Source organism: Trachymyrmex cornetzi, unplaced genomic scaffold, assembly GCF_001594075.2.
Source record: "Trachymyrmex cornetzi isolate Tcor2-1 unplaced genomic scaffold, Tcor1.1 scaffold266, whole genome shotgun sequence".
Classification (NCBI taxonomy): domain Eukaryota; kingdom Metazoa; phylum Arthropoda; class Insecta; order Hymenoptera; family Formicidae; genus Trachymyrmex; species Trachymyrmex cornetzi.
The window spans coordinates 499,604-518,403 of record NW_017297334.1 but is presented as its reverse complement, the minus strand read 5'-3'; the positions used below and the strand labels follow the sequence as shown (position 1 = coordinate 518,403).

General features: G+C 27.6%; 1 protein-coding gene across 1 annotated transcript; it reads right to left on the bottom strand.

Moving 5' to 3' along the window:
* Window positions 1-4,049: 4,049 nt before the first annotated feature.
* Window positions 4,050-12,265, bottom strand: LOC108761827 (cytochrome P450 4C1-like). The gene is made up of 12 exons (NM_001365367.1): window positions 12,062-12,265; window positions 11,551-11,660; window positions 11,322-11,412; window positions 10,247-10,432; window positions 8,099-8,192; window positions 6,830-6,932; window positions 6,217-6,322; window positions 5,914-6,020; window positions 5,228-5,296; window positions 4,983-5,151; window positions 4,310-4,489; window positions 4,050-4,245 (listed from the first exon to the last, which is right to left on the bottom strand). The coding sequence occupies exons 1-12, from the start codon at window positions 12,213-12,215 to the stop codon at window positions 4,070-4,072; spliced, it is 1,545 nt and encodes a 514-aa protein (NP_001352296.1). The 5' UTR covers window positions 12,216-12,265; the 3' UTR covers window positions 4,050-4,069.
* Window positions 12,266-18,800: the final 6,535 nt, after the last annotated feature.

The following is an 18,800-nucleotide window of genomic DNA, read 5'->3' as shown; positions in this document are numbered from 1 at the left end:
AACACTGAGAGAAAAATGTTTTGTATTTGTAATACTACTATAATTATAATATATTACTATAATTATGATTATTACTGCTATAATAATAATAACAGTAACTATGCATATAGTTCTAGCAACAAATGTACATAGTTGGCAACCTAAAATGACTATATATATAATTATAGTTATTATAACCATAAAATAGTTGAAATTACCATAAAAATGATTCAAGTGACTATAATTTTAGTTATATTTTGGGACAACCATAAAAAATATTGACAAGTAGAATTTATGTTAAATTATAAAATATTGATAGAAATAGATCTGTTTTCTATAGCTGAACTAGTTTTACACTTTTAAAATTGAAATAGTGATAATACGAAACAGTAATGAAATAACACTTTCATTTAACAATATTTTTATTTTACAATAAAATGTCTTGCCATCGTCAAACCGCTATATACTGGTAATTTTAAACCCTTTTTGACAATATGTTTCAATCATGTTTTAGTCATGTTTTCTGCGAAGAAAATGTTAAAATTACATGATTGATGACAAGTTGGAGTGTCACTTTCGACGCTTTCCTACCACATAATATCTGTATCTTTTATATATTTTTAATTCGAAACCTTTATAATAATGTATAAGCTTACCTATTTATAATTTTCATACATCTAAAATAATTTCATTACTTTATTAATCAAAGCTTCCACCATAATTCTATGCTCTACGTAGTAGAGAGGTCTAGAACCCTTCTCTAATAGAGTTCCTGTTAGACGCCATTTTACTTCACATTGAGGCGATTCTCTTATAGAGACTCTAGGAACTAACAGTAACACAAAGATTCTGTATGTGAATCATATAATTAATTGAAAAACGTGCACTACTAACGGAAAAAAATGAATATAAGAAAATTTCTTACATGTATTTTTTTCCTATTTTAATGCATAAGTATGCAATATTATTCTATAAAATATAACCATATAGCATAACAATATTTATATTCCAAAATGATTCTGTCTAAAAACTGTGTTATTAAAATAATTAAATATCGTATAATTTTTGAAGATTATGTTTTATGTGAAGATGTTTATGCCAAACTTGATCTATGGTTAAATTAAGTCATAATTAAAACAAGTTTAAATTTTTCCTTCAACGATTTATACTTATATTATAATGCAATATTGAATAAAAAATAAATAATATATAACTTACCTTAATATACGAAGTATTTCTAAGTTACTATTACTGACACTTTTATTTAAATATTTGTTTGTTTTTTAAACTTGTTTAAATACTTATGTTTCTAGAAATTCTTTTAGACATTTATATTACACTTTACAACCTAATTTTATAAATTATTCAATAATTCATTCATAAAATTATATAAATAGTAAAATTATAACTGAGAGCACTTTATCATAACTTTAGCAAACCATAGTAACAGAATTACTGCCATCACATCTTTGATTTAAACAGACGCAGTAACTTCTTATAAATGTAATTCGATAACTGCTACGTCATATCTGACAACGTAAGGTGGAATTTAACAAATAAGACATCTTCATGTCACGTTTGCAAATGGAGTAAACGCAAGGATAAACGCCGACATTGAAACCATGCTATTTATGAGAGGTCTTTATTACATCATATGCTGTGATTAATCAATAATATTTCCCACAATGTATATGTACAAAGATAAAAAATGTTATATACATATGTATTATGTATTATAAACTGTATGTTAGATATACATTATAAGACAATATATAAAATATATGTTTCGCATATGCATATATATACTTTTCTTATTTAAACCGAACTAAGTATCGAAATATGCTAAGCACAGATGTGATTTCTTAAGAGTAATATAAAAGTATTTTGTTTATGAGCAAAAATTATTCAAGCATGGCAAAATCACGAGTCGCTCTTAAATGTGAGAGATTATTTTATTTTTTCATAAGCTTGAACCAAGATTAAAGTTAATCTACATTGGTGGAAATGGGCACAAGACAATCAAAATCCAATACTGACATTGTAGATAGACTAACACAACTAAAAATTACCTGCAGCAACCAAAAATTGGCTGTTGCAGTCAACTAAAAATGCTATGCCATATTTTACCATCTAATTTGCTGCAGCAGCTAATCTTTTCTTTCAGTGTGGGATAGTATTAATAAGATTCTATTTCGGGTACAATCTTAATCGTTTAATGAATTCATGCAAATCAAGTTTGAAAAAATAAAATAATCTCTCACATATTTAAGGGCGACTCGTGATTTTGCCACGCTTGAATAATTTTTGCTCATAAACAAAATACTTTTATATTACTCTTAAGAAATCACATCTGTACTTAGCATATTTCGATACTTAGCATAGTTCGGTTTAAATAAAAAAAGTATATATATGCATATATATGCGAAACATATATTTTATGTATTGTCTTATAATGTATATCTAACATACAGTTTATAATATATAATACATATGCATATAACATTTTTTATCTTTGTACACATACATATGCATATAATGTTTCTTTGCAACATTTCTTATGTTTTTATGTCTTATGTTTTTAAAATTGTATTTGCTATACCTCTTAATTTAATGACTGGCACAAACCGTAGACGAATCGAATAAACAGGATGTGACTCATCAAATTAACCTGCATCTAGTGTTCAGTTAAATAATCAACAGTCTCTAAAATAGAAATTCGTATCGAAATTGTATAAAAATTTTACCAAAGAAGTTGTTTCTGCTTTTATTTTTAAACGTGAAATTGTTTATCTACATTTGATATATAACATAATCACGTCAATGCATACACAAAGCAACGATTGACGAAATCAGTTGGTTCTTTTAAACCGTGTAATTAAGCGGAATGTATGTCATAATTTGTGTTCGAATTGATAATTTTATTTGCAATAACTGAACAACACGCAAAGATATGGAACGTTTTTTATGCTTATATGTTTAAATTACTTTCGTTTTGATTTTTTTACAGTCAAATCAACACAGTGAATATTGATACGTTTACAATATGAAATTTCTTTTCATCTGAAATATATGAGTTTTTTTGTAAATAATAGAAAGGCAAATATATATAATAAGCATTAAATAAAGAAATAAAATATATAAATAAATGATGTAAAAATGTATAAATAGTACATACATAAATTCCTCTTATTTTGCAGATTAATTTTTTATGAATTTGTAACAGTCCTCGGTTGTGCCGGCTGTGAGTACAATGTGAGAAAAAAGATATAGTAATAGTAACAAAAAAAGAGAATTATTCACAAATGGCCGATTATTATTGGATTACTTTGTTAAAATAACAAAATACAATATTTTTTTGTTAGATGAACAAAATTTTTTTATTTAACAATAAAAATTTATTTGGTTACTTACGTTTTGTAAATAACAATGTAAAATTTGGTTACTATTACAAAATAAGTATTCTTTTAGTGTAATTTCAACAAAATAATCCACTATGGTAGAGCAAGGAGTGTTTCGCGGAACTATCACAGATGGCGTGTCTCCTCAGAAAACTGAAGAAAAATTAAACGTAAGAAAAATTCAACGTTTACCTCTATAAAGCCGAGACGATTAGAGACGAACCTCGTGGACTTCTCGGTTCTCGCCACATCATAATCAATCATGGTAACTATTTTTTCAGAGCGATTAATAATCTCAATTGCTCTAAATCTATATATATTTTTGCTAAGCTAAGGAAATTCAAAAACGCCAAACATAATCACTCTGTAAAAAGTGAGAGATACTTATGTATTATTCATTTTGTTCCGGTAACAAAATGTTCTATTTCTAATTACAAAAGATCTATAAACATCATACAAAAGAGTTTTGTACCATTAAATGATCAGTTTAGTTAATAAATTCAACAAATTAATATTGTCGCAGTAACCAATTTTGATAAATATCAAATTTATAAATAGCACGTGATAATATGATATTATAATCTTTATACATAAGCGGGTGAAAAAAAATATGTATGTATATATAAATAAGTTATAACATACTTAACAATTTTTTAATTTTTGTCACAGGCCTCTTAAAGGATGCATTCGCGTTAAATAGTTGCATGCATTTTAACGGGAACAAATTTAACACGAAGTGGATGAGCAGGATGCAGCACTAAATCAACTTCCATTCGCAAGTCCTTTAAGTAATCAATGGGCTCCAAGTAGAAATTATGAATCAGAGAGGCTATCATTGCTTTCATCTCCAGCAGAGCGAATCGTTGGCCTGCAATTTGTTATATATCTCAAATTAATTGTTTATATGAAAAAATATCAAAGATCTAACTTACCAATACAATTACGTGGTCCAGCACTGAATGGTAAATATGAGTAAGGATGACGATTTCGAATTTTATCTAACAAAAATCTATCTGGATTAAATATCTCTGGATTTGGCCAAAAATTGGGATCCCTGTGGAGTCCATAGATATTAAGATGCACATTTGTTTTAGCGGGTATTATATATGACTCTGTAAAGTATATTTTTTTATTAATTTAGAAAATATTAAATAGAATGCATATATCTCATTAAAATAAAAAAAAATTAAATTTTTTTTCAGCAAAAAGTATTGTAATATTAGCTATTATAATATTGTATTTTATAAATATTTATATTAACCCTTACCGTACTAATATGTGTAACTAGTGACTGAGCGATTCCTGTTCGTGCAAGTTTCTTTGAATCTTTCGGTAATTATAAATTATACTACATTTTATTATTTTCCAAAATAAAGAGTCAATATTTATTCTAGAAAGTTGAAAGTATGTTGGTAAATTTTTAAAGATTTTTATGATTATTTTGAAGAGGTGAAAAAACAAAAGAGATTTGAAGTGACTCTTGATGGTATGGATGAGGCACCAAATTGTTGATGGTACGGTAAGGGTTAAATTTTATAACATTCCTATATTTATTTTACATTGTAGTATGTTAAAAAATATATATACGAAATATTAATTACATACTTAATTTGACGTCTTCCGATGTAATTCGTGATATAAAATAGACGCTGGGATACAAACGCAATGCTTCTTTTATACATCTATCTAAATATGATAAGTTTTGCAATATATTTATAGTAAATTTCTGTCCATTCTCTTCCATAGCAGTCCTGATTTCATCTCTGACACGATTCTGTGTATCGATATTGTTAATTTTGTTAATTGAAAAAAATTCTGTCTACATACAATGCTCATTTAACGAAAGATACCTGAATGTTCTTATGTTCAGCTAGTAATAAAAGAGTAAAACATATACTCTTTGCTACAGTATCATGACCCTATAATTACATTATATGTATCATTACATGTGTAAATAATGAATAGAAAAATTTAGAAAAGGTTCTAAATACATAATAAACAAAAATTTCGTGAACTGAATTTTTTCTGCCAACGTAGCAATACTGTAGGTTGCTACAGTGGCGTGGCATGTAATAGAAAGTCTAATGAACACGTTCAATACAATTTTGATCACTAATACTTGCAGGTTTTTGTGTCAATAATTGTGAGAATAATTTTTTTGCACCGTTAGAATAGAACGTGATGTTTTGACAAAACAGAGAATCAAATTTCTTATGAAATAGGGAAAGAATTGGATAGAAATTTATGATCAGACCGTCTATAATATTTGATGAATTTCTGGCTTATTCTTCTCGAATTTCACAAGGAATTTGATTTTCTGTTTTGTCAAAATATCACGCTCTATTCGAACGGTGCAAAAAAACTGCACTCTCTTATATTTGTTGTCAAATCTGCATAAGTTAGTGACAAAATTGTACTGAACGTGTTCATTAAACTTCGTGTACCACACCACTGCAGAAATCTACAGTGTTGCTACGTTAGCAGAAAAACATTCAGTGTAAAAACATTTTTTAACCACATCATGTATATAAAATACCTCAAACATAAAAGTATCCACTTCTTCTCTGATATCTAAATCAGTTAAGAGACCTTTTCGAGACGCTGCTATTAAAAGATCCAATAATGCAAGTCGGTTTTTCCGAACTAAAATGTATAAATTAAAATGTATAAACATGTTAATGTTAATCTCTAATATTATATAATTCTATGATATTTTTATTAAATGATTTAATTTTGTTTAAAATTTAAATTTCATTATAATTAATAATATATAAAAAAATAATTTATAATATTACATGCCAATCGAAATTACAGAATAGATTCTAATAATTATACGTACTTTTAATCGTTTCTACATCACTTATCTCTGTCATTGTGTTACTATCAAAATCTTTTAAGTATTGATCATTGGTACATTCTTGATAAAGTTTTCTTTCCGCAATAATCTATACAATCATCATATTAATCTTTTTGGGAGGATTCTGTTTGGTTACAAATCGATTGCCTACATTACTTTTGCCGACAGTTTGTTTACGCACAAAAATTATTGTCTACAGCTCGATTGCTTACATGCATTTTTGCGTACAAGTAAAAATTTCAGAAATGAAGTCACGTTTGCTTACATGTATTGTATTATTGTCTACATGTATTATTACTTACATAATAATTGCTTACGATTATTGTGCGCAAAAGTGCTTATAGGTAATCGAACCGTAGAGAATAATTTTTTAGCACAAATGAATTGTCGACAAAAGTGATGCAGGTAAACGATGCTGTAGGCAATCGATTTGTAGACAAAAGGAGCCATCACAATTTTTTCTGATCAATATAAATACACTAAAAATATATAAAATTTTATATAACAATTTCATATCAAACTTATGGAATTTTTATAATATAATTTTATGTAATATGAGTTTAAGCAAACATTAAAAAAAATTATTTTAATATACTCGTTCAGTAAATCCGTGTAGTATCCTCAAAATCTTTGCTTGTTTTTTGCCTTTTGGCATCAATGAGAAGAGCCAATTGTGTCGCAGCCACTGCCTCATTAATCTAAATCATAATTATTGAATGATAAATATGCTATTTTAAAAAGATGATTGTATTTTGTGAAAGCTGTCTTTAATTTTATTATCAATTCTAATAGCATTACAACTACTTGAAAAATTTTTAATTAATAATTAAATTCATGTTAATAGGATATATCAAATGCTTTATATAATTATTGTATCTTTTTAAGACAATTTTGTTATAATTGGATAAAAATGCAATTGGATAAATATTTTTTATTTTACGCATTTTTTTACGTCATGTTATCTAAACGTTTAACATTTCAAAAGCTGTAAACAATTTGATAAATCATACACGTTAGAATAAAACAGGGATAGTTGAACCATACACACACAAGGGGCAAGTTGGGACATGCAAATATCTCACAACTGAAGTTCTCAACTGAAACAATATCTCAGTAACTGAAACGCATATCACGCGGAGAGAATTTTCTTTTAAAATTTACCCTGAAAATATGGTGATTGTGGTATAATACAATATTTTAAAGATTTTTACCATGCACTTCAGTAAAATTGATCAAACTTATTTTATACTTTATTGTAGTTTTATTAATGAATGAGAGAGATTTATATTAAAATTCTTCGAAATACAATGTTGTCCCACGATTGTCATATTTTCAGGGTAAATTCTAAGAAAAAATTCTCTCTGTGTATGGACTCATCTATACTTGCGTAAGATTGCGCAGAGATATAGGGCCACTTTCACCAAGCTCAGTTAACTTAACCAGCCTAGTAACTGTAATGAAATAGAAAGAGATAGAAATAGTTCTATCTCTTTCTATTTCATTACAATTACTAGACTGGTTAAGTAAACCGACGATGGTGAAAGTGGCCCATAGACTACTGAATATGATAATCTGTCTTTAGCTGAATACATTTATTTTTACACATCAAAAATAAAATTAAAAATTAAGTATTACGTGGTGTTCTTTTAGTTTACGTAGTAATTGAAGTAATTGATAAAAATCAGATGTTTCTTTTACCTAAATTATTAATTTTTTATATATTTTTTAATTTTAATGTTCAAGTTGCTATTTTATATATTTATTCTGAGTTATACCTAAAAAATGTTTTAACCAGTATGAAACTAATTGGACCAAGTGTTTACCAAGATATCGCAATTGTTCATAATATTTACATGTAAGTTACCTATATATGATAATTTCACCCATTTGATGAACCGCTTTTCGATATCGTTGTTGGTACGCACCTTGGCCTCGTAGAGAAGTGCCCATGGCAGTTTCTGCACATGCAATTTGTTAAAATTTTGCAAATATATTTGTTAAGATATTATATGTAATCAATTATTTTAATAATATCTTATCTTGTAATAAATAGATATTATTATTATATTGATTTATATATTTCAAAGCCTTAAACGGTCTAGTTGGATCTTAAATGCTTGTATGGTTCTTGTGTGAATTTATATACTTACTACGTATGTAGTCTCCAGAAACGCACGCCGAAATGATTTTTCGGTTTTGAAAACGGTATCTCTACTAAACTACAGCAGTAATATCACGAGTTAAATTGACTACCAATTTAGCAAATTTTTTATTCTTATTCGCATCTTCGAAACGATCTTAATAATGTTGAGTGACATATTAAGATCTGTAAATAATTAATTCATATCGCAAAAAATATTACCTTGGCCGGGAATCGAACCCGGATCTCTTGCATTCCGTGCGAGCGTCCTAAGCCTTTAGACTACCAAGGCCTTAGTAATATTCCTCGCAATAATTGGCATATGAAGGGTAGGCTTACATACGTAGTTGGGGGAATATGTCACACTTAAGCGAAATTATATTTTTTAATAATTATTTGTTCAAATTAAAATAACTTTACATACTGATCTTTTTCGTCCATCCTTTATCTATTATTTATGTATATGTATATTGGAATCGAATATATTCATTTTTTGTTATTAAAAATAAAGAAATACGAAAGTGCTCAAAAATGGGTAATATGCCACCGTGAGGGTAATATGCCACATACAAAAAAATACTAAGTATAACATTTATTTTGTTTTTTTTTTATTGCAAGAACACATTATTTATGACTTTTGTGATGAAAATAAACATTTGTAATATAATGTAGGTAATATAAACAATATAAGAGTATAAATAATAACTTCGATAGATTAAGTTATATACAACATGTAAAATAAACTTTGAGACACGTTTTTAATAGCATAAATATATCTTTCTACGAACAGTCCTCGTGAATCTACTGCAACAATTAGATATTATCCAATTACATTTTGGGCCATTTTTAAAAGTAAAAGTATGTAATGTGTAAGTATGAAACGTATAAATAAATATTTGTTTTACTTTATATTTACATAGTGTTACAAGTAGTCTAAGTTCCAGTAATCAAGAAAATTAATTTATTAAAATGGATTAAAAAACTGTATTCTCTATTCAGAATTTTGAATTGAGCAGTAAATTAATATAATACAATAATAAGCAAATAAATAAACATTTAAGTTTATTTATTAAGTACTTGTCAATACTAATATCCTGTCACAACGGAATTATGCGGTAAAACATTTGTTTATAGCGCGCTAACCTATATATTAGAGAAAATGACTATTGGCGTTTTACTCTAACGAAAGTAGTGGCATATTGCCCAAGACGTCATTTCATCTTATGATGAGCCTGTACAGTCATACTGTACAGGCTCATCATAAGATGAAATGACGTCTTGGGCAATATGCCACTACTTTTTAAGAAAATGAATCAACGATGTACTGAATATTTTCATTTTAACCTACACTAATAGATTAACAAACTAATCGAGCAAATAAATATTTTTTGTGTAATGTTTAAATAATAACTTACATAAAGCACTGTAAAAGTTATAATAAGAAGCACCTACATTTTCGTATACCATGCTGTCATATTTACCTCATAAAAACAATACTATTGCAAGGAAATTCTTGATACTTATGCAACACGTTAAGCACACAACTGTAAATAATTCTATGTCATTAATGCAAGCGCTGCTAATCGGTATCATTGTTAAATACAACGAGTGACACATTCCTCCAACTGGCATATTCCCCCAACTTACCCTATATAAATTCACTCAAGAATTATACAAGCATTTAAGATCCAACTAGACCGTTTAAGACTTTGATTTCTATATTTTGTGTTATCATACACATACGGTCCTATAATATATTATATAATTTATATATTAATGTTTCGCATTATATTTATTAATTAATATTTCGTGTTTTATCTTTTTCCGGAATAAAGTCTTAAATATATACAGTTATTAAATGAGATACAATACCGCACATTGCATTCAGTGTATGTTCACTAATAAACGGTATTAAATCTTTTACAATAATGCCTCCTGTATTCTTCAAAGATTTTGTCATATTTTCGCCCTCCTCGATCAAAATCTCAACAAAATGCTGCAGTATATTAAAATGAAATGCTGGAGTTATTATCTTTCGACGAAATTGCCATTTAGCCCCTAAAACAGAGAGGATAAAATAAAAAATTATATAGTTAAACTATACATATATCTGTATATAAAATATGAACATACATATATGCTGCTATATAAAACCTTTTGCTTCCTAACATTATTTCTAATTAATTAATTTTTACTTAGCATTAGTTATTTTAGGTTTTTCTCTTCTTTCATGCGTTCTGATGAAATTTCTCCGTTATTTAATAAACGTACTAATAAACAAAGAATTTTTTAAATAATTTTATTATTTTTTTAGAATACTTGGTCAATAGAGATTTATGTATTATACATTATTGATATCACATAATTAAAGTTTTATCAATGACAAAAATAAAATTTATTATACAAAAAAAGGATCTGTGATATGAGTTTGATTATTTTTGCATAATTGAGATTATATGTAAAACTATGACAAAATTATTGGTACACTGAAAGAAAAGATTAGCTGAATATGGCATAGCATTTTTAATTGGTTGCAGCAACCAATTTTTGGTTTCATTAGCTTATCGAAATCTTATACTAACATTGCAGATAGGCTAAAGCAACCAAAAATTTGCTGCTGTAACAAAAAATTGGCTGTTGCAGACAATTAAAAATGCTAGGCCATATTTTACCATCTAATTTGTTGCAGCAGCTAATCTTTTTTTTCAGTGTAAGAATGTATTTCTGTACATACATATTCTCTTTACTAAATACACCTACACTACACATATATTTACTGAATAAATTGTAATAAAAAAAGGTTGTTATTTAAAATAATATTTGGCTTAGTTGCAAAGTTTTAATTGTTTATGTAATTGGAATTTTCTATAATTAGAGCAGAATATAATAATAAAACACATATACATTACAGATGTTATATTTTTTAATCTCACACACATTATTTTACCTCCACTAGTGAGAAGACCCGTATTGAACCAAGGAAGTAAAACATCATAAATCATACTCTTATTGATATGTTTCATATTATTTAATATTGCCTGAAATTACAGATACTGAATTAAATATTATTTAATTTAATTTTAATGAAGATATTAATTAATGTATACTTAAAACAACTCAGACATTTTATCACTTTTAAGTAAGCGGTTTTCATGAATACTTTTTTATTTTATTACCTCCATATCATTCGGATCACGGATAGATACAACAGGTGTAAAAAATCCCCAAATTTTACAAATCGGATAATATTTATCAGTTTCCGTAATCAGAAGTTTCCAGAGATTCTCTGAAAAATGTATATATGTATTGTAAATTTAAAAACGTTACTAATTTAGAAAAATTTAATGATAAATATTAATATTTGTAATATGTTATGTATATATATGTACATATGTATGTAATGAATTTATTTTTTCTGTGTAATGACATTTCCTTACTTGTCACAGTTTGTTTTTTAATGTACCTAAAAAATTTAGGTAAAATACAAATTATGTACGCAGTACATATAATTTGAACCGTTTTATTGAGATGTAGATATTGAACAAATAACTATACAATTAAGAAAACAAATGTTATTACTTAAAAAGATATTGATAACTTTATGTAATTATTAAACACACGGTAATATTAATAATTGTACATTTTAGAGTTAGGTAATTTAAGGAAATGTTAAAAGTTTCAATTTACCTCGTGAACCTAGTAATATCAGTACATGACCAATAATTGGATAACCTGATGGTCCTGGTATAAGGTTAATAAGGCGTCCATTTCGTCCGTAATGCACGTAATAATTATACATCAATATGATAACAACAAATAGTATCAGTGTGGTAACGATCATTGTTGATCTGATTATCAATCTAATTAATGTCAGTTTTCTTCAACTTTCTGCTTAATTTGATTCATGCATATTAAAATACGTGATAGTTGGTTCAAATCAAATTGTTACAAAGTTCCTTCAGAGTCCTAAATATTTGTAACAAGTAAAAGATATTAATTGTCAATAAAGTGTTTTAGCAATAAAGAAAGTTTAAACAGATATAATTTTTTTTAAATATATAGCAGATAGAATATAATGCATTCAAATTCAAATAAGAATAGTGTTGTAACTCTCCAAAAAAAATCGGATACACCCTGCCAAAGAAAAAGGGATACCTATAACAGAAAATTAGGAAAAATTTAGAAAAGTTTAAATACTTGTAACACAGTAAATAATTATGATACAAAGATGCTTAAAAAATGAAAATGAAGTTTGAAGTCTATATTTTGAAAAACTTTTAATGCCGATTGAACGAGATGATTAATTTTTCAATGGCGGATGATAGAGTGAGGATCTGCAAAATTGATAAATGGAAATTTCAGTTTCTGGAGTTGCACAGAAGCAGTTGACGTAGCTCAATCCAATAAAAAGCGCGTGAAAGTTCAAAGTCTACCCTTCAAAATGTGCTATTGTGTGAAACTCGATATGATAATTTTTCATTGAGTTATATCAATCTGAATAAAAATAGATTGTATACGAAATAATGATAAATTGTAATTTGTAATGCTGTCGTTATCAGTTTAAACTACTGCGATTCTGTCCAAGACATATCGAGTTGGTTATTTAAAATTATATATCTGCGTGTGCGTGTGCGTGTGAGAGATAAGAGGGAGACAGTAGGCTACTTGAATCCAATTGGAATTGGCAATTTTAACAAGCTCTAGCCTATCTAAATACACATTACGTACACATACAACTGTGGAAAGTCCGAATTGATTTGTTATGTTACAGCGGCAAAGTCCGCGGTGGACAGTGTTGACATTGTTCGAGTTGCCTAATGCTGTATAATATCAGCATTGCCCGGGCCGCGTTAATATTGCCCAACCCAATCGCGTTGGGCAATGTTAACCCGTCCCGAACAATCCTGAACTGTCCACTTGTGGATTTTGCCCGTAACATATACACATACTGAGAAATTTCATTTTTTTTCTTTTTTGTAATAAAAAAATAGGCGTGCGCGTATACACTCACACCACACTCATACGGATGTAATTTCAAACAATTAATACGATATGCCTTGAACAAAATGGTAGCGATTTAAATTGATATTGTGTATCTTGAAACACAAAAAAAGTGTGAAAAAGTGAGAAAGTTTGCTAAAATATTTCTAATTTTATTGGTGAACACTTAATGAATTTGATTACTTTGTAATTTTTATTTTATTTCGAAATACGCATTAGACTCCCTAATAACAGCGGTATTACAAATCAATTTATCATTATTTAAAAAGTATAAAAAAATCTTTTTTTTCTGTTAATTTAGTAAAAAATTACCATCTCAAGTTTTAGAATAAAGCATTTCGAATAGGAAATTTTGTATCTTTTCGGACACTTAAGAGGATCCTAAAGTAAAGCTCTAACTTCGACGAAGTCACCAGAAATCGCTGTTTTTCCAGTGCATTGACATGTCTTTATATACTATCACACCAATATCTCATGCAACCTATGACATACGCAATCGCATATTCGTGTCAATTTTCGTATAACAAATTCTTCGAGATAAAGCGTCTAAGAGCGAATTTGACAGACAGCACTAGTGTACACTGAGTGAGAACTTTTTTTAGTGCCATGCATTCGGTTTGTGCACACTGTCTCAGTGCGTTAAGATTATCGTATTCGGCAAATGAAAACTGATCCAGTGTAGTGCTAAATTTATATTCGGACCAACCGAATAAACTGAATGAGTTCAAAAAATGTTGTACTGACATTTCTGACAGTGCAATTTGTCATAGCACTAAAGTAGTTCTGCACTCGCATCATGTCAAGGCAGCACTAGAACAGAATCAGTGCGTGTGTGCCGAATTCGCCATAAGTCTAATTCTAAAAACTCGATATTATTTGTTCATACAAACTACATGTTGTGGATTACTATTTCGTACAGGTTGCAAAACTTTCGTATCAAGTAAATGTTATCACGACATGACAGCTTCAGACGCTATGTTACACTAAGAAATGATAAAAAATTAATCAATTTCGAAATTTTTTATCGTTCTCGGTATTAATTTCACCTCACAAACACATTTTAATGCATATACTTCAATCCTGGAAAAGGATTTTCGAATCTGTGAATGAGAAAAAAAGTATTTGTTATACAATAATTAATCAGTAATACAGACGACTTTAGGATCCTTTTAACATGCTTTTTATCATATATTGAGTTATGTCAACTGCTTTACTCAATGCAACTCCAGAAACTGGACTTTCCATTTATCAATTTTTTGCAGATTCTTGCTCTATCATCCGCCACGGAAAATTAATTATCTCACTCAATCAGCATTAAAAATTTCTCAAATATCAATTCCAAGCTTCATTTTTGAAGCATCTTAGTATCATAATTATGTACTACATTGGAATTTTTTTAAATTTTCTTATTTTTCTACTATATACTGCTTTTTCTCAGGCCGAATGTATGCTTGTACATTGGATTGATCAAAAAATAATTGCGTTTTTTCCTAATAGTTGGCAATACATCTCTTGTAATGTAACTAACTTTATTTATATTCAAATTATTTTAAATGATTTTCAACGGCTTTAAGTAATCAACTTGATTTAGGTATATTAAGATTCTCAGCAATATCTCGTGTTGTTAAATGGCGATTGGAGTCGATCAATGCCTCTATTTTGTCATCAACTTTGATTGATCTCTCTGAGCATGGTGCATCTTTAATATAAAAATCTCCAGATCGAAATTTTGCGAATCAATTTTGACATTATTGTAGTTTTAAGATATCTTCACCATACACATAACTTTTTATGAGCTTGCACAGCGTTTTCTCTTTTTTGGAAGTAATAGTTTCGGAAGTAAAATATGACAAAAATGTTTTTTTTATTTTCTGTATTAAAATTAACGCCAAATAAACAATTCTTAAGGAAATCGTGTACGTTTTTTTTTCTAAAACAAACTTAAACAATAAATTATTAAGATATATAGTCAATTTGCCGTTAAAAATGAACTTTTGAATGCAACTTTTGAATGCTACTTTTTGGCCAGCCCAATAAATTGCCTACACTGAAAAAAAATTACTATATATCTTAATAAATATTTCTTTGAATATTTGTAAGTAAATATTTATTAAATATTAACATATATATTTATTTGATACAAGAACCATTAATTTGATTTAATTATCTTTTTTTTTCATTGAGTAAATATTTATTTAGTATAAGTAAATGTTTACTTACAAATATTCAAAAAAATATTTATTATCCATCAGCAGAAATTTCCTAAATACATCAGACAGATATCCTAAAGATATCACATATCCCAAATATATCTTTAAAATATCTCTAAGATGTATTTTGGACACACCTGTGTGGGTAAGATATTGCAAAATTTTTTTCAGTGTATATGAGCCTTCGCTATTGTTAATATATTAATAATATAATGAACAAATATATGGGGAAGTATAGAAGTCAGCGCGGTATTATCCCAGGTTTACAAGTCTATTTAAAGTCTATTAATTTTTCTTTTGATTTGATATCTATTAGATTTTCTATTAATCTTCGAAAGAAAATCGACATTTTATCGATGCAGCATTGATAAAATGTCAATCTCCTTTGAAGATCAATAGAAAATCGATATCAAATCAAACAGTCCGAAAAATCAATCGATATTGATTTGATTTCGATTTATGAACCAGAGTAAGTGCGTAAATGTAATGATAAAATGATCATCATTAATTCATTACATATAACAATGATTTTTTACTCGTCACAATGTATCCGGACACGTTTCGACTTAGATACTTCTAGTTATTATCAACGGCAATGTATTCGATTATACGTGCTCTGGGGATGCAACAGTCACGATGTGATCAACCATCTTATCAAAAAGATTCCAGCGTTCCTAGTAGTTTACTGGTCAGAGGAAAAAATTTCATGGAACCTTCGTAAAGTAAAACTAAGAAACGAAACATAATGTTGTTAAAATAAGCGGCCGTTGATAGTTAGAGAACGGAATTTAATGGTTACTCATCAAAACTGATTATGTTCATTCGCATTCAATAGTCAATCCAATACGATAAACAATCAAACGCATTAAATTATTAATACCTATATAGTATGTAATTATAATCCAAAAGCTAGTTTTTCGTCGAAAAATGTAACGCAATGTGGTGTTCACTCTATATAATCGCACTGACGCAAATGGCTTGTATCACGGCTGATACGAATACATAAGCTAATGAAGATTATTTTATCATTACATTTTTATCTTAATTCCGCACTGACTCCTATTTCCCCAACTACTTGCTCATTATTTTGTTTTAATATTGAAGAGTCTACAGTGGCGTGCAAAAGTTTCCAGCTAGCGACATTTTGTACTTTAATTTATTAAAAAGAAACCTGATAAAATTTTAATCATTATCGGGTGTTAGTACAAGATGTGGATAACGAAATCTTGTACTAACACCTGAGAATAATTACAATTTTATTAGGTTTTTTTAAAATAAATTAAAGTATAAGATGTCACTGGCCGAAAACTTTTGCATGCCACTGTATATTAATTTTATCTAAATTGATAATATATATTTATATCAGAGTTGCTTGTAACGTCGTTACCGTTACATGTTACTTTTTTTGGTAATGTTTGAGTAACGACGTTACATTTTCTTCTGAATAACGTTCATGGTAACGCAGTTAAATTTTTGGGGTAATTGTAACGATTTCACTATATAGTTACATTTATCGTTACTTTATTTCTATTTATGTAAAAGTTTTAATCATAACTAGAGCGTATATACATATTGATTTTCTTCTTGTTTAACAATACTTATAACCTGAAACAGTTGTACTATGAAAAATATTTTTGAATTGTTTCTAATTAAGTAATTATGTAATATTTTTTAAACTTTATATTTTTAACTTTATAAATATGCTAATAGTTCTTTATTACACAAACGTATATTTTTTATGCATTTCAAATGTAACTGATTATTTAATCAAAATATAAATCTTCTTATATCTTATTTATTGCTATATATCTAGCATTTTTATCAGACTTATATCTATTGTGTTTTTGTGTTTATAAGAGCAACGTTGATAAAGGAAGGTTATCGTTCTGATTAAAGAGATATTGTATAGACTGTATTGAAATATAATGATAAGGCAGCGACATAACATTCAAATATTACATAAAAGTATGCAATAAATCTTATGTATAATATTTTCATTGCAAACTTAAAAATAAATAAATTATTCATTTTCTTTTACAATGTCTTTTATAAAAAATTAACTTAATTATTGTTCACATAATATACACATTAAGTATGACGTCGATAAATATTAATTACTTAACTACATATTTTATTTTTTGTTATAAAATGCTTAGATATTAAACCTTTTTATAAAAATGTGTATATACTAGATGTTCAAAATAAAACGTTACAAATTTTTATCTCGCACGGAAAAAAAAGATTTGCTAAAACAGCTAAAAACTTTATTGATTTAGCAAATCTACAACTATAATATAGGCAAAGCCAGTTTTCTATGTTAAAGTAGCAAATTTGTGTAGCTGAATTAAATTAAAGATTGTAACTAATTATATTTGTTCTAATAGCATAGCAAATTTGTTAATACAGCAAAGATAACTTTCTGAAAAAAATGAATCTATTATAAAGGTCAACATTTGTAACAATACATACTAACTAAGATAGCGCATACTTTTGCTGCTATAATGAAGAAACTTATTACATTAGCAATCTTCATTGTAGAATAGAGAGTAAAGAATTAGTTGCTCTAACAATTAAAGTTAATTAAGACAAGAAATTCTGATAAATACATGGTTTTTATTGTAATACAATAAAAAAAATGCGATTCTTGAATTATTGAATAATACAATAAACGTATATACAATTTTTATTTAAAGTGTTACTTAAATGTATTAAGCTGGATCTTCATAGTACGCAGAACGTGGTTGCAAGGTTAGAACCTAATCTAACCTAATTATACGTCATATAGGCTCTGGACATAAACACAAAATGCACTGAAGTTAAATTTTCGCGTTCTGCGTTCTGCGTCTTACAGCCGAAAATATGTATGTTACGCAAGTCATATTTAAAAAAGTCGATATGACCTTGACCTAATCTTGACGACGCCATCCAAGGTCAAACTGAGATCAGTAAGTCGACCTTTTTGAACCCTACAACTTTTGTCGAAACAATTTTTCTCGATAAAGCCATGTTTCTCAGATAAAAATTTATAACCCTTTATTTTGAACAGTATAATATAACATTAAAAAATTTTATCACTTAATAAATTTAGACAGATTTAACTTATATTATAATCTATGTATTACTATTTAAGTTTAATATTTATAGAAATGTTTATTTTTATTCGCATATATTTATAAACATATAATATGATAATTTTCTTTATTTTTGCACATCAT

Coding starts and splice junctions, on each gene's coding strand:
- LOC108761827 (NM_001365367.1), bottom strand. CDS start 12,215: ATGATCGTTACCACACTGATACTATTTGTTGTTATCATATTGATGTAT. Junction 11,661..12,061: donor GATATTACTAGGTTCACGAG/GTAAATTGAAAC, acceptor TACATTTTTCAG/AGAATCTCTGGAAACTTCTG. Junction 6,323..6,829: donor TACACGGATTTACTGAACGA/GTATATTAAAAT, acceptor ATGATTGTATAG/ATTATTGCGGAAAGAAAACT.